This window comes from Thalia democratica, chromosome 5 (assembly GCF_965202585.1).
Source record: "Thalia democratica chromosome 5, ktThaDemo2.hap1.1, whole genome shotgun sequence".
In the NCBI taxonomy this organism is placed as follows: domain Eukaryota; kingdom Metazoa; phylum Chordata; class Thaliacea; order Salpida; family Salpidae; genus Thalia; species Thalia democratica.
Window position 1 is genome coordinate 50,172,965 of NC_139169.1, and position 17,061 is coordinate 50,190,025.

General features: G+C 25.7%; 1 protein-coding gene across 3 annotated transcripts in view; it reads left to right on the forward strand.

Moving 5' to 3' along the window:
- The first annotated feature begins 2,770 nt into the window (after nucleotides 1-2,770).
- LOC145835508 (uncharacterized) overlaps nucleotides 2,771-17,061 on the forward strand; it is a 46,999-nt gene continuing 32,708 nt past the window's right edge. The window contains exons 1-7 of one of the 3 annotated variants that reach the window (XM_082943144.1): nucleotides 2,771-2,856; nucleotides 3,085-3,237; nucleotides 3,599-3,706; nucleotides 4,584-4,745; nucleotides 5,630-5,728; nucleotides 9,417-9,559; nucleotides 11,349-11,465. In XM_082943144.1, the coding sequence (XP_082799270.1) occupies nucleotides 2,796-2,856; nucleotides 3,085-3,237; nucleotides 3,599-3,706; nucleotides 4,584-4,745; nucleotides 5,630-5,728; nucleotides 9,417-9,559; nucleotides 11,349-11,465 (843 nt within the window). In that variant the 5' untranslated portion in view covers nucleotides 2,771-2,795. The remainder of the gene's footprint in view (nucleotides 2,857-3,084; nucleotides 3,238-3,598; nucleotides 3,707-4,583; nucleotides 4,746-5,629; nucleotides 5,729-9,416; nucleotides 9,560-11,348; nucleotides 11,466-17,061) is intronic. The other 2 variants (XM_082943145.1, XM_082943146.1) reach the window with 2 other exon arrangements.

Genomic DNA, 17,061 nt, shown 5'->3' on the forward strand with positions numbered 1-17,061 from the left:
AATTTCTTAAATACATTTTTTATTTGAAGAAATAAAGACCTTATCGTTATAGATTCTTTTATATCTTACTCAGTAGAAACGTGGCTTTGTTTACTGTTCAGGAACAATTACTACTACTTTTGAGCCAGTAGTAAAAATTAGTTTTTTTTTTGTCTTGGCCTGGGGCGAAACTTCTTTTAAAAGTCTACACGTTACTCGAAATAATGGTTAGAACAAAAAACTAAATCATTTTACTAATGACAGAGCGAGTTGTATTACAAATCTAAAGAATTTCAATAATAATTTATTTATAAACTAACTAAAGTTTAGATTATTTTATCGAAGATCATTTGTAAAAAATGTTTTTACTTGAGGTCTTAATGTTTTACGATTAAAAACTGTTAACAATATAATTAAAAAAAAAATATTTGTTTATTTTTCATATTTTAAAAGCATTTATTTGTATAGTATTTATATACATATAATACTTGGTATGTATAAACATTTGGTTATAAATAGAAGTACTGTATTTGTTTTTTTAAGTACTTTTACAAGTAAAACATAACAATTACTATTTTAGTTAAGATGTTAAGTTACTAAAGATATTATAGGTATTGTTTACTGATTTTAAAATTTTGGCTTTCAATAACTTGTTGAACTAAGGAAATTAATTCAATTGCTAAAAATATAACGTTGCTTATAGTATTTTTTCTATATTTTTTTAATAGTTTATATAGTTTTGTTTTTAACTATTTCTTCACGCTAAAATTCCTTTAGACTAACACATTAATCTTTAATTTTATAGAAAATATTGTAAAAAATTTACTAAAAGTGTATAATAAAAAAGTAAGGTTGCTAATTTTTATACCAGTAAAAATTTAGCTTGTACGTTTACTTATATTTAACTATCTTAATTTTCAAAAAAAAAAGTTTTAGAACTTTTTTTTTGTCATGTTGAGACTATTTTGAAAAATTAACAATCAAAATAAAGTGTAAACATTCAGAATCTTTCTAATGCAACTTCTTCAAAATATATTATTATTAACTTGTTTACTTATTTAAAATTAAAAAAGTCGCTACTTTTTTGGTTTTTGAAAAGCATTAAATTTTAGTTTATTAGTAGCTACAAAAGCTATGTATGCATTATAGTATTGTTGTTATTTCAGAGTTTTAGATATATAAATATTAGTTTAAATTGTGTAAATGTTAGCATTTGAGTTGCAGGTAAAGATAAGTTTCGCTTGTAAATACTTTGTTTTTTATCATAAAAAGTTTTGAAAAAAAAGACAAATATTAGTGTAAAACAAAATCTTATGAAATAAAACCGTTTAAAACTCTAAAATACTTACTTCAAACTGATTAGAAATATTATGAGTTTGTTTGTCATAATAAGTTTATCTAAAAATGAGTTTTTTTTTTGCTTTGTACTTTACTTAGAATATACTCATTTGCGAATTAGAGTTTTGAATTTATATCATACAAAAATCTTTATCAAATTTTAATTATTGTCTTTATTTTGTAAGTTTTAAGGTTTTAATCATTGGTTATGTTTTAGATTAAGTGGTTATAGACTTTTGTAAATTTAATACTTACGATCTGTAATATATTATACAATAGAACACATTTTTTATTTACTAAACAAACTGTTTTTTAATAAGCTTGTATTACACATGTAAAAACAAGAGTACAATAAGGACATTAATAAAGTACAAACTTTAAAGGTTTTACACCCGCATAAGGTAGGCAATAAATCTTAAAAGTGAGTGCGATCAAAAGAGATATAAAAATAAAAGTTTCATGAAATATTTCAAAGTTAAATGCACGAAAACATAATCTAATATGGTTATTGCAAACTTAACACCATTGTTTAAAAAGAATCTAGTGACGCTATAGAAAACTAAAGTAGACCGTAGAATTTTACAAGCAAGTAGATTTAGCTTTTATTTGATATGAAAAAATTTAAATTTGTTGCATTTCGATAAAATAGGCACTTTTTTCTTGGTTTAATATGCGTACTTTATCGATGTTCCTACTCAATAAATAACTTTTATTAAAACTTTTACGATATCGATTATCGTTTTCTATAAAAAAACAATAAAATAGCTGGAAGCTTTTTGATTTTTCGATATAAAATATAGTAGTTTAATTAGTCACAAATGTCAAAATTCCGGTTTCGCGTTAGAAGTAGAAACATGTGGTTTTTATCTGATGATGACTATTAAAAAATGTTTGTAAAATATCATGTTTAAATATAAACACTAAAAGAATATTATAGACTAAAAGAATTTGTATACGCTACTTTAAAAAAAATTGTTTAATTTTGCACACGACTGCAGAAAATATTGTTAGGTTGGATCTTAACAAGTATTCTGAAACAGTTTCAATACCTTGTTTTATTAAAGCTTCTTAATTTTTTATTGATGTAAGATAAATAAATTTGCTGTACTTAATTGTATTTTTTTAGTAGTTTTTAAACGACTAGTTGAATTCTAACAACATAAAAAATTTTGTCATACCTAATGATAATTTTTAGACTTTTATATGAAGAAATATTATATATATTTATATTTTTTTAAACAATTACATTTTTTATTTCAAACTGGTATTTTTTATTCCTAGTGTGATAATATTTTGTATGAAGCTTTTTAGAGTTAACTAGTTTTATTTGTCATAGGTTTAAGTTAAATGTTTATAATAAAATAATTTTGTATAAATAGTAGTTGAGTAAAAGTAAAGGTTTACTTTTGTGTTTGAAATGATCAGATAGCTTTACTTTAAAGAAATGTTTTACAGGTTTAACGGTTGTATAAAGTAGAATGAAATTTCAAACTCTAGTTTTCTTCTTTTTGTTGATTACAACATCTTGTTTAGCACGATGTTAGTTTAAAGAATTATATTTCTAGTAAATGAAGAGCTAATATAGTTAATCGTTGATTCCTTTTTTATAACTAGTCTATACTTAAAGACTATGTAAAGTTCGTTGCAACTCTTACACTGCAACAGTCAAAATAAGAAAAAAAAAGACTTTGTTTAGATTCTGTAACTCAATAACTTTGACTTCTGTTTTTATACAATGTTAGAGCTTACTGTATTTTAAAATTTTAGACTTACAAGGATGTGTCGGTGAAATAAGCAAAAGAGTACCATGCGGAAAACCCAACCTAACAAAGTCACAATGCGAGCAGACATTAAATTACACTACGAAACTCTACTGCTGCTTCGACAACAGCTTATCTGTTCCTTTTAATTGTTTTCAAGGTTTTTTTAACCACAAAACTTCATAACTACAAAAAAAAAATTAGTTGCTAAACTATTATTTAGTCTGCAAGGCTGAAATTTCTTAATTTACAAAATACTGTTAGGTTGTTTTAGTATTACAAAATTAAAACAGAATAAATTCATATCTATAAATAAAATTTAATGAACAAAATTTGAAAAACCTAAACCGTTGAACAATTTTGAAGGTTTGTTTAGATTATATTAACAACAATAAAATTTTATATATATTATATATAACTTGTAGTAGTATTAACAATGATTTATAGGAAAAACATATTATATGTTACTATATGATATAGTAAAAAAATAACATCATTATTTTTTTGTGAATATTTAACAGCAGAAAAACCAAAAGTAAGAAAACGAAGATTTATATTTAATTGGTTTAGACCTGCTCCTACTTCAACTCCTTATACTACTATTACTACAACAACTACTAAGAAAACTGGTTAAAGTTTACAAATATATAAAGTTTTGAAAATAGACTGTGTTTTTATGCATTTTAACAAATCATCTACTCGTGGTGTACGACTCGATACAGTAGTGTAAGACTCGATACAGTGGTACACCAGGTCCTTAAACCAATTTTGTTAAGCCATTTTTAATCGTCCAGTAAAAAAATATTCTTTTTTTTTTGTACAGTTAAAACATATACAGCAGAACTAATGTCTTTAAAGTACTAATTAACATTTAATCTTATCTTTTAAGCATTTAGGAGTTGAAAGTTTAGCTGTATCAAACTTTATTAGTATCGAATAAATTGATATGATTAAGTTATTTTCAAAGTAACCATTCTTTAAGTTTAAAACTTATTTAACTTAATCTGAAAGTTAAACTTTAAAAAAAAAAAATTAACACTATTTTTCATACAATGACTAAGTCAAACTAGCGTTTTTTTATCTTTTTAAATCAAATGTTCTAACTTTTGTTTAAAATTTGCTTAGTCTAATTTTCTAATAAATGTTGACAATAAATTAAGTTGTAAAATAGCTACTTAAACTAGTGGTTCTCAAAGTTTTAAAAAGTTGTTTACGTAAATTGCTGAAAAAGTAGTCCTTTGTCTAGAAAACTTAATATACAGGAAACTTATCATAAGAAGGTTGAATTGTTTATAATATACTTAAAACAGTTAAGAGCTTAAACAAATGCGTTTGAAGAAAAATTGAAATATATTACATATTAACTTTAGAAATATTTCAACTACTAAAAAAATTAGTTTGAACAATAAAATAATTTTATGTAAACTATTGTGCACAGGTCACGTTTTTGAAACACGGGGATAAATAAAATTTTTAATTATTAACTATGTGAATTATCATTTGCAGTTTCTTTTACTCCAACTGCTGACATCTTCGGTAATACAGTACCAACTGGGACGATACTGCCGCAAAAACCTCAACCGACCCTATCAAACTCTTTATTTAGCTTTCTAACAAGAAGGCCTGCCAAAACAACGACAACTACGGATGCAACTGAAGAAATTAAAAGTATAGAAAATATAATCTTATCAGTTTTTCAATCTAAAATTAACAAATAAAGTTTGTGTACTTAGAAGATATCAATTAATTATAGTTCTGTAAAGTGTAAAAAATAAAGAATTAAGGTTTGTAGATATACTATTTAGTTTAGTAATTAAGATAAATTAAATGAAATTTATTCGTATATCACTTAAGAATGTTTTTTTTATCAATCGTTAGAGCAGTGATCTTCAAGCTTTTCAAAGCTGTGCTCAGAAAATATATGCGATATAAACTCTGTGCACACTAGACTAATAAAAATCTAAGTTGTTATTTACCAAACTAGTATTTATTTAAGTTTTGAGTGTTTTTTTTATACAAACAACATGTTAAATTATGTTATAATCACCTTTTTCCTGTAGAAACACACAAAAAAACGTCATTAATAACTACTTAAAAACTATTGTTCATAGGTGCACACTACTGTTTTAGAAATAAAGATTTAAGTAAACAATAAGATAGCATGTCCAAAATATTAAAATTTTTTAATTTCAAGCTTTTTTAGTTTTGATGTTTTAAAATGTTAAAAATTTATTAAACTATAAAATGATTATATAAAATACTTTTTTGTTTGTATATGGTATAGTTTATGGTATAGTTTATATATATGGTTTATATAGTTTATACGGTATAGTTTATATGTTTGTAATGGGTAAATTAAAAAAAAATAAAAAGTAATTCTATCTAATAATAAATATTTCAGTAATTAGTCCCCTAAATATTTTGTACTTGTTGTTATATTAAATTAAACTTAGTGTCATTATCTTTTGTAGTTTCAAGATAATTTCTAAATTGAAGTTATAAAATGATGTATTTGAAAAACAGTTAAACACCCTGAGTTCAAAAACTAACAGGTCTTGAAGCTACAGATAAGCCTCGAAACAACTTTGCAAACTTCCTTAATGATTTGGGTGTGGAAGTAGATAGTGTTGAAGTTCTTACTGTAAAGCCAGGTAAAAAATTGCTTCTGGAAAAACTTTTAGTTGTGATATGCCTTTTATAAAAATTATTTTTTAACTTAAATATTTTAAGTCTAATTGTAAATTTTTCGAATAAATACTACAATACAAGTCCAATTTTACAAATACATTAATAAAACCCAATTAGCAGTAACCTATAAGCCTCACAATTGACATGCCTCCTTAAATCAACAAATTATCACGAGTCGAAAACAAATTCTTACAAGTTATTGTCGTTAGTGATTTAAAAAAAAAAGTAATTCGCCACTTTTTTCCCGCTTCATGCAGATTTAAGGTGAAGTTTAGGCTCCGCAACTACTGAAAATATCAATTTTTAGTTTCTCTCGGTGTTTTTGCTCAACTAAATTTTTTTAATTTTTTTAATTTTTTTAATTTGAGTTATTAGAATTATACCAGCAAAGAGCTTTCGCAGAGATGTCTTCTAGAAAACTGTTTTGTTTCTTTGTCTGACAGTCTGCGTTGACGAAGGATCGTGAACATAATTTCAATTTAGCACCAGATGCTTTGTTTTTTGCTCATCTACAGAACCAGACTTTTGAGACAGCGAGTAAAAATATTTTCAATCTACAATCTTAACTGCAAGTATTGTTAAGAGTTTTACTTTATTTCAAGTAGTATTAGGTAAAAAAAAAACCATTTTAAAGATAATATAAGAGCGCAAGCGAAAGTATTTACTGACTTAAAAAAATTAGAAAGTTCTGTTTATTTGTTTTAGGAGATGGATTACTACTTAAACATAATTGTTAGTCTTTTAAACCGGTTACTAAACTTTTGCCCAGTAGTTATTGATGGTTAAGTTATGAAGTCGTTTGTGTTAGGATATTTGTTTATATGATATACTGCCGAAAGTTTACACATACACTGAAAGATTTATCAATCAATAATAGAAAGAATATTGTTTTATTTATGCAACCATTTTTACTTATTTTTCTCTTATTTCGATTTAAATATGTCTAAAAATGTGCTTTAATTCGATTTCGAAAGAAATTTACTTATAATTCATAAACTGCTAAAATGATAGTTTAAAAAAAGTCAAAAAATACTTAGTTAAATAATATTATGTTGCTACTTATGTTTTAATTGTACGTTGTATTACTCCGATTAATTTTTTATTTCTTATTGTTAAATTAAAAATTTATTATTTTACTTATATATTAGCTTTTAGTTAATTACTTACGTACATTAAGAAAATTTAAAATTTCAAAAAAATTTGCGTTATAAAACTGATTGTTTCAAAATGTAACACTAAAATTTTATAACTAATGATAATAAATAATTGATTAGTTAAAAAGTTAATATGATTATCTGACTTTTACGTGATATTTTATAACTTTTAAATTTAAACCTTAGAGTTTATTCTAACTACAATTTAAGTTAAAAAAAACTTTAAAGAACAACAAAATACACTTTTAATGTAAATGTATCATTTCTTTAATTCAACACAATAAATAAACTTATAAAAAGTAAGAAAAATAATAACGAAAAAGATAGTAGAATATAGTGTTGTTAATAACTCTTATTTTATTACGCAGTTAGTAGTTTTATTTCAGTGTAATTAAAACTATTTTATTTATTAGATTTATTAAATTTTCTGCTATACACAAGTTAAAAAAATTACGCAAAGTTTCATTTAATTAAATAGTTCATTAGTAAATCTTATTTAATTAATAAATTACATGAAATTTTTCTATTTTTCTATCTTTAACAATTCATGAGTCTTTTATAACCTAGGATAAAAAAGTTCATATCGATTTATGGTAAATTTTTTTTCTTCAAGTTTTAACAAAATTTAATATTGTTATTTAAATAAATGTTTTAATCACTTTGATTTAATTTCAATAAAAAAAACATTACTTAAGTTACATATGATCTGAATAGAAATTTAGCACACAGCAGGCACGTAGCCTCGTACGTTTTTGCAAGTCTGCAGAAACGTATACTTTTGTGCAAAAAAACTTGCTTTTGTTTCAATTTTTCATCTTCAAAAAGCTCTGCTTTCTTAGCTTTTAGTATTCCTTTAAACTTAGTTTTGTATTCCTGAGAGATAATTTTGACACAAATATACTCTTTAGCACTTCTAGTGTCGTAGAAATTAAACGAATTAAATGCATCTTAATTTTATACAATTAGACGAGCGTTAACTTAGCTCGATTAGCATTTTTTGCAATTTTTAAAAAATATCAAGTTTTAGATTAAGTTATTTTCCTTATCTTTAAAACTAACTAAGATTTTTTTTAAGTCTAGAGAAAGCTCCTTTGCCTTTAAGTTAAAAAAAAATCCATCGGATTTGAATTTTTGAGTAAGGCCCCTTAGAGAAATTTTTTTTTTTGGAATCTTTACTCTAACGGATGTTTTAGCCAAAATATATAACTAAATATATATTGTCTTTAATATTCTTAGTTTGCTGTGTTCTCAAGGCTTGTTGTTTTTTTTTTCAATTTTCTAATATTTTAATAACATATACAAATATTCCGGATTGTAAATTTCAAATACCTTCAATTTTCTAACAGTCACTGCAGCAAAAAAAAATATTTAACTTATTTTAATACACTTAATTGTGACTATTATAAATGGTCAAAACATTTTTTTTAATCTAAACTGTTTTTATGTAAGACATGACCCATGTACGTTATGAAAGAAATATGAGGGGTTTCATGTTCAAATAATGATAACTTCAATAAAACGTACATGGGTCATGTCTTACATAAAAACCGTTTAGATAAAAAAGCTTTAACCATTTAAAAAAGTCATAATTAAGTGTAATAAAAAGTTATATGTTTTGACTTAAACATCCGTTAGAGTAAAAGTTCCAAAAAAAAATCATATTTCTAAGGGGCCCTACTAAAAAATTAAAACCTCAATCCAATGGATTTTATTTTAATTTATAAGCAAAGAAGCGTTCTCTAGAATTAAAAAAAAATCTTGGTTAGCTTTAAAGATGAGGAAAATAATTGGATCTTAAGTTTGGACATTTTTTTTAAATTGAAAAAAATGCTATTTGAGCTAAATTAACGCTCGTTACATTTAGCTCATTAACAGATTCATTTGTCAAAAAACAATGCATTGCAAATTGATTCTAATAGAAGCTGTAGCTTTTTCTTCAAAAATCAAAACCATACAACTTTATTTTACAAAAACTTGCATAGTTTAATGTTGTTTCTATTGACTACGTTAAATGGTCGATTTTGAAAATTTCAACAAAAACTTCAAAAGTAGTACAGTTAAGAATATAACTTTTTTTTAGTTATATTGTGGTTTTCTTATACTTATTTTCAATAAAAGTTTTATAAATTTAACCAAGTAGCAACACATAAAGAATCATAGGGGGGTGTGGAACGAAATAAATAGTTTTGTATATAGTTATCACTCATACTTCAACATTCCATTTATTTTTGAAATATTAACATAACTGTAAACTTTCATGTTTAATTCGACAACATTAGAAGTAGTTTAAATTGCTCTGTTCCCGCTAGGACCTTATAATGCGTTATTTTAAATGTTTTAATCTTTGCAGATTTGTAACTTTTTTAAGCTAGCTACGTTCCTGGCACACAGTATAACTTTACTAGCATTAAGATAATGATTTGATATGGTTTCAACGGAAAAATAATTGCTTTTACATTTGATTAGAGTTGTAACAATTTATTATCCATTATTCCAGGTACGGGAGCTTTAGGCACAAACGTAGCAGCATCAAAATCACCTCCAATAGAAGATACTTCGTCTAATATAGACACTTCAGGTGTAGACATTCAAATAGCCATTTGTTCATACTTTGAACAAAATCCTGATGTTTCATCGCAAGTTAATTTAGCTCTTTGTATTTTTTTAGATTGAATTTAAATACATAAAACTTTAATTATGTGTACTGAATGCTGTTTCAACTAAACAAGATTAAACTGTTCAAAATTTTCTAAAATTTTAAGTTTTTAACAGTAAATATGTAAATTTTTGTCAACTGTCGAAACAACACCAAATTAAAAAACTTAAAGTGATTATAACCAATTTGTTAAAATTGAATAAAAACTTAAAACTAAGTTTTCTAAATGATTAGTTTTCTATTGTTTTTTAAACGACAAATAAAGAGCTCAAGAAGTTTAGTTCAAGGACCTGGTGTACGAACAAACCTTTCGGTTATCAAGTCATACACCACGGATGCAGTTTACTGTCATTAAAACACTTTTTAACATTAGTAAGATAGTTAAAAGTCTATGTAATAAACAAGTAGCCATAGGGTATCCCAGAAGTTGTTTTTCTATTGGTTTGTTTCAGGAACTTTAAATAATGTATAATAAAAAGAAACGAAATAAGATTTTTAAAATTTTTAAATGGCTTCTATAAAGAAAATCAAAAAAATTTTAGTCAGAAAATAAATTTGGAAAATAAGAACCAAGTTTTGTTTATTATTGAAAGCACTAATTAGAGAAAATAGATAAATTTATTAACACTTATTCTGAAATATACAAATATACAGTTTTATTTGTACCTATATAAGTTTATTTTGAAATATTCTTTATAGTTTTTAACTACATTCTAATTGAAAAAAAGTGTATATTTTTTATTGAACGACACAAAAAAAGCGCTTAAAATTTTGGTCTAAGAACTAAAATTACGATAAAACCTTTCGGATATTGAATCATACACCACAAATACGGTTTAATGCCTTGTCCAGGACTACAAAGTTTTGCTAGAGAGCATTATATAATGCTTTTATACATTTCAAGTGATTATTTTGTTCCATCATTTTATAATTAATTTAGAATTGCTACTTAATTTCTTTTTTAAATAAGTTATATTCAATTTATTTTTTCAAAAATTTATTTTACAAACTAAGTTTCGGTCAAAGACCTCGTCAGTGCTTAAATAAATCTTAAAAAGATATGTGACAGTCATGGAAAATAGCATTTAAACAATTAAATTAAAATTAAACCAATTTTTTACTCAAAATTTCTACTTAAGAAACTAAACAAATCAAATTTTACTATTAAGACTAAGTTTAAGGTAAGTTTAAATTTTAGTTAAGTTTTAGAATCAATATAACAACAGTAATAATAATAATAAAAGCTGTATGTAGCTTTCCTTTTTTTTCTAGTTAATTTACAGAGTAAACATTGCTTAAGTAAAAATGTGATTAATAAAGTGAGCTTAAAATTGAGTTGAATTTAATGTAGCTTATTTTAATTGCTATTTTGCTATTAAATGCTATTTTCCATAACTGTCACATTTATTTTTTATATTTATTTAAGCACTGACGAGGTCTTTGACCGAAACTTAGTTTGTAAAATAAATTTTTGAAAGAATAAATTCATTATTTATCCTCCAGTAGTTGAGATCTCTCTATTTGTTTTCTTAAAACCAAAACATATAATAATTTTTATTCATGTAAAACTTCAAACCTTTAATTTATTAGATGTATGCAGTATTGATTTTGCTATGTACTAAATAATTTTATTTAGCTTTATCAAAAAAATTTAAGAATAATGTTTGGCATGTAAGACAAAGTACTAAAAAAGATATAAAATATATGTTTTAAAACTTTTATGATCAATAAATACACTTTAAAAGTTTTCAATCTAAAAATAAATTACGAAAGGTTAAAGAAGTTTTTAAGGAAACTCTAAAAAAATGTGTTCCTTCCGGACCAACAGTATCACCTGCAGTCGCCGAAGAAGTTCTTAGGAAAGAAATACAAAAAATAATTCAATCCCAGGTATTTTACTACATTGTTAACACTAAACTTTTATTTGTTTGTTTTAACTATCTTATTAGCAAAACTTTATATATAAGTGTGACTTGTTATTAAATGTAAAACTTTAGTCATACGTTTAAGCTTAAATAAGAGGTCCGAAATTCTATAAATTAATAGCTTTGCACTCACAGAACTAAACACGTTTAATCTGACTTTCTATAAACTCTATTAATCAAACAAAATATTTGAACTAACTTCAAAGTCTAATAAGTTGTTTGGTATGTAACTAGTTTTATTAATTTAAAAATTATATCTGTATAACTTATGATTAGACAGCGTTGAAAAATTTTCATAAAAAAATTTAAATAATGGAAAAAAACTTTTATTTTTTTCTTGGTACAAAGAATTTTTTTTGAAAACAAAACACGACCACAAATTAGTAATGAAAAAATGCAGTTGCAATAATAAAATTAAGTTTCAAAAAACAAAGCAAAAAAATAAAACGAACAATAAAAGTAAAAGAAAACAAAAAATAGTTTGATATAATTCTACATTCAGCAGTTTAGTTAAATCAAATACCGGCAGAGAATTGAAAAAACTAGTAAAAAATATTTCAAAAAAAAAATCCATTATCTAAAATCTTTAACAAACATAATATGCGAATCAATTATTCGTATACGGCTAGTTAAGAGAGATTAATTAAGTAACATAACCCAAACAGTATTAGACAAAAGTAATAAAATGTAATAACCCTATGTGTAGGCTGTGTTTAAAAACTTAACTACCGTTACATGTGCGTTTAAACAAGAGGGTTGCTTAAACAAGGGAACGATTTGATATCATCTTGTCGACATATGAGAAAACCTCTCTTAGAATTTAATAAATTTTAGAAAATATAAAGTTATTGTCACTTAATTGTTGTTTTGTGATTTTGAGTTGTTTTTATTAATTTTGAGATCCTGTGTTTTTGCAGAGAGTGCAGCCATTTTTAAATTGAGTTTGTTTTTTGTTCGTGCTAAAGTTTCCCAGTTAATGCTAAAATCTTCACTTCTTTCTTTCAGGTTCTAAATATATTTCGAAACAGTAGTTTTTATTCTGTATTTACTGTTGCTAAAGGAACACTTATGCAGTGAGTTCCTATAAAATATTTTAAAACATTCTGTAACCTTTAGAGCGATGATAATAACATCGGAGAAAAGTAAGCAGTATGTCGGGTCATCAGATTTATCGTTTAAAAGTAGGTACACATGGCATAAATGTTCCTTTAACAACAGTAAATAAAGACTAAAAATACGCTTTTGAAAATATTTTAGACTTGTAAGATATAAATGAACACCTTAGTATTAACTCCGATTTTTTTACGAACAAAAGACAAGTTTAATTTAAAACATGGCTGCACTCACTGCAAAAACACGAGATCTCAAAATTAAACTTAAATCTAGCTTTAAATTAAAGAAACGATTTTTTTAGTATTTATAAAAAAAATTCTAGCTTTTATTTTAAATATTTTTGAATGTTTATAAAAAATCAGTGTGTCTTATATTTTTAAATATTTTTAGTAACGTAACAATCCATTATATTTTTTGCTTATTTTCATGCACATCTTGACTTATTTTTTCGGATACTATTGTAATTAACTAACTTAAGAGATCTTCTGTCTAACTTTAACAGAGCAGTAGATCATTTGTATAAGTAAAACGTAGTGTTTTATCTATATATACTGAAACCTAAAATTACAGTAGAAGTATATATATATGTATATGTGTATATACGTTAAACATTTTATATAATGTACTGGTCGATAGTGCTTGACAAATTGAATTGGAGCTAAACATTATATATACATATAATTAAAATACACAAAATAAACTTTTGCATGGAACAGCCGTTCCTGCGTTCAATACGCGTTTTCAACCAAGTATTCTATTTAATGAAAAGCAAACGTGTATATACAGCAATAAAATTATGCAAAATTCGGTATTACACAGTAATAGAATAGTTAGTTGATTTAAGATAAAACTATTAACGGAGTTTTTAAATTATTTTTTTTCGGTGATGTATTCAGCCAGTTTGTAATTCTTTTCTTTTGTTTAGAGATTCTGATTTTTTAACATTTAAAATTTTGGTTTTTTCCGCATTTCTAAATTTACACACGTTTATTAAACTGTATTTATTTTTCGTTATGGTTAATATTTCCAGTTATTTTTAAAATTAACTTTATTATACTTTTTTGTTTCCCAATGTAATGTGACAAAGTTGTCGCATTTCTATGTTTTTCATGTTCTTAGCTGTACTTGTGTTTTGTGTAGCGATTCTTGAACGATAGTCCAGTAGAGCCAACATAAAACTTGGTTTGGTTTTCAGTTATGAAAGTCCCTTTATATATAATATTTTCCATGAGGCATCTTCCATTTACCGGGCATTCTTGTTTTTTACAGTCACACATTCGCCTCTCTTTGTCCTGCGTGTCTAACATCTTTCGATTGAGTGCCGTTATAAGTTGTTTCATGTTTTGCATACTAGGATATTTTAGTGTTCTCCTGTAAAAAACTTTACAATATGGATGGTCTTCATTAATGTTTTTATCCACAATATGTAGGAAGCATGACCAAGGCCGCGTTGCCACGCTTTTGCAGAATGGAGCATTGAAGCATAAAATATTTCTTCTCCTTCATTTCTTGTTATTACCCTTCTCGTTTCTAACTCGTGATCGTACCCACTTTCTCTTATAGCTTCCTGGTATTGTTGGGTTGTTTCCTTGAAAATGCTTTGACTGCTAGAAATCTTTTTGAGGCGGTTATTCACTGCGACCGGTTCTTGTTTTAACACATGCTCTGATGGTTTGAATTGCTGTTGACATAAGCCGTATGCGCATTTGGTTTTATATACGGCTTGTGGCTTTCATTTTGTAAATCTAAAGTAGGGGTGGGCAACGTACGGCCCGCCGGCCGGACCTGGCCCCCGGAGTCGAAATGACCGGCCCTAAACCTTTTTTAAATTTAAGCAGGATCTTGCCCGCGGACTAAATTTATCCAGCCCACTACGCAATTTCAAAATTTATATGAAATCCTACAAGCCTTTTATTACTAAATTTATTATATTACAAAATTTGTTCAAAACCTTTTTAAAATTATTTTCACAAAATAAACTTTAAGACTTTAACCTAAAAACGTTTTTAAAAATGCCTTTAAACTTCTGTAGTAATAAAAAAAACACTCCTTTGATATAGACCTTTGTTCTGTTTCAAGTCAGTTGAATAAATTATTTCTCAAATTATCCAAAAAAATTGTTTGCTGAACTAACTTTGATGATCTTACCTTTCATAATGATTTTCATAAAAAATGACATGTAAAAAATTGATGGCTTTCCCAGATGTGTAGTGAGTTGTTTTTATAAATGTTAAGAAAAGTAGTTTTTAATAACATTGACACCTACTTTAAATAAAACTGCTTAACTTTACACTTTAGTAGAATATTCCAAGTAGAGACTACAGTTTGCACTCTTTTCTGCTATTGATATTTTATTTAAAAAGTTTAAACATAACTGACTCATTTTCGAAAAAAAGTTTATTTATTAATTTCGTTTAGCTCTCTTCAGAATAGCATTGCTAAAAACTATGAATATTGTAGAGTAATTTTAGTTATATATAATGAATTTGAAAAGTCTAACAAAAATAGTTACGTCATAAAGTATAAAAGTCTGTTTAGAAAAAGTTTGAAAAATAGAATAGAGCTGTACTGAACTAACTTGAAGTAATTTATAAGACAAAATTGCTAAAACAAAAACATTTAAAATAGTAGAAATTTTTTACCTTAAACTAAATTAAATAAAAAGCACATTAAAAATACGACAATAACGACAACAAAAAATAATACTACTAAGGACCCTATTTGTAAAGTTTTAAATTGTAAAAATCTCTTTGTTTGCAAATTTTTGGCTCGCGAGATCTAATAAACAGAGATTCTAGAACTGAAAGATGGTAGGTGTTTCTAGCTCGGGATAGGATTTCGAACCTATTATCCAGGTAGTTCTCGGCACAAACGGGGTTTTTGAGGAGGTGCTGATGAATAGATGACTGTTCACCTTTAGGCTTCACGTCGTCTATTCATCAGCACCTCCTCAAAAACCCTGTTTGTGCCGAGAACTACCTGGATAATAGGTTCGAAATCCTATCCCGAGCTAGAAACACCTACCATCTTTCAGTTCTAGAATCTCTGTTTATTAGATCTCGCGAGCCAAAAATTTGCAAACAAAGAGATTTTTACAATTTAAAACTTTACAAATAGGGTCCTTAGTAGTATTATTTTTTGTTGTCGTTATTGTCGTACTTTTAATGTGCTTTTTATTTAATTTAGTTTAAGGTAAAAAATTTCTACTATTTTAAATGTTTTTGTTTTAGCAATTTTGTCTTATAAATTACTTCAAGTTAGTTCAGTACAGCTCTATTCTATTTTTCAAACTTTTTCTAAACAGACTTTTATACTTTATGACGTAACTATTTTTTGTTAGACTTTTCAAATTCATTATATATAACTAAAATTACTCTACAATATTCATAGTTTTTAGCAATGTTATTCTGAAGAGAGCTAAACGAAATTAATAAATAAACTTTTTTTCGAAAATGAGTCAGTTATGTTTAAACTTTTCAATTAAAACCAGTACCAAAACCAAACTATTCAGATATTTTAATTAAGGAATTTTTGTTTAATTAAATCGTTAAGTTTAATGATGACCAACTGATGACAATTTTTCAAAACACTATCTCATTAACTTTAATTATGATTTGTTCAGGAAATTTATTTGTGTATGTTTGTAATAACAGTTTACAACCTAACAAAATTTTGAACGAATCTTTATAATTTTGTTTAAATAAAAAAATAGTAGTTTAATATTGGAATGTTACTTATTTTCTGAAAAATATTACTAATGTAGCCTCGAGCCAAGAATTACAAAAATTAGATAATTTCGAAAGTTAAAATTTCTTAATGTTTTAGTTTGAAATCTTAGGCTCGAGTAACTTTTAGTAAGTAAATTATTGTTTTTATAATACTAACTAGTATTAATTCGGTCCAGAGTTGTAATAAATACAGAATTATGAATACTTAATAAAAATTATCTTAAAATTTTATACTTGAGAACCTTGGTAATTGATAAATTGATTCAAAATTTCAAAACACCAGATCAATTAGCATCCAGCCAGATCGAATTCTTTTGAAGTTAGTTCTATTCGGATACGAACCTTGTCTAAAATTATTATTTAACCGGATCCGGATAACATTTTTTAATAAAGATCCGGATCTAAAAAAAGGATCCAACTGAATCCCGTAGATCACTTACTCGAAATGCTCCGGCCCGCTGAGAACTAATTTTTTTGGATCCGGCCAGTCAATTATTTATGTTGCCCACCCCTAATCTAAAGTTACATCTAGGAAGTCTGTTAAAAACAGACTTGCTTCAGTGGTAACATCAAAGCCAATGTTTTTAAAAACTTTTCTTAGCTGTTAATTTTTTCTCTCTATATCTGGTTCCAGTAGAATGTCCATCACTGCTAAACCATCGTCACGGTATGTTCAAAAGTTACGGTCACTAAAGATATTTTCCTTCTTCAATATATCTA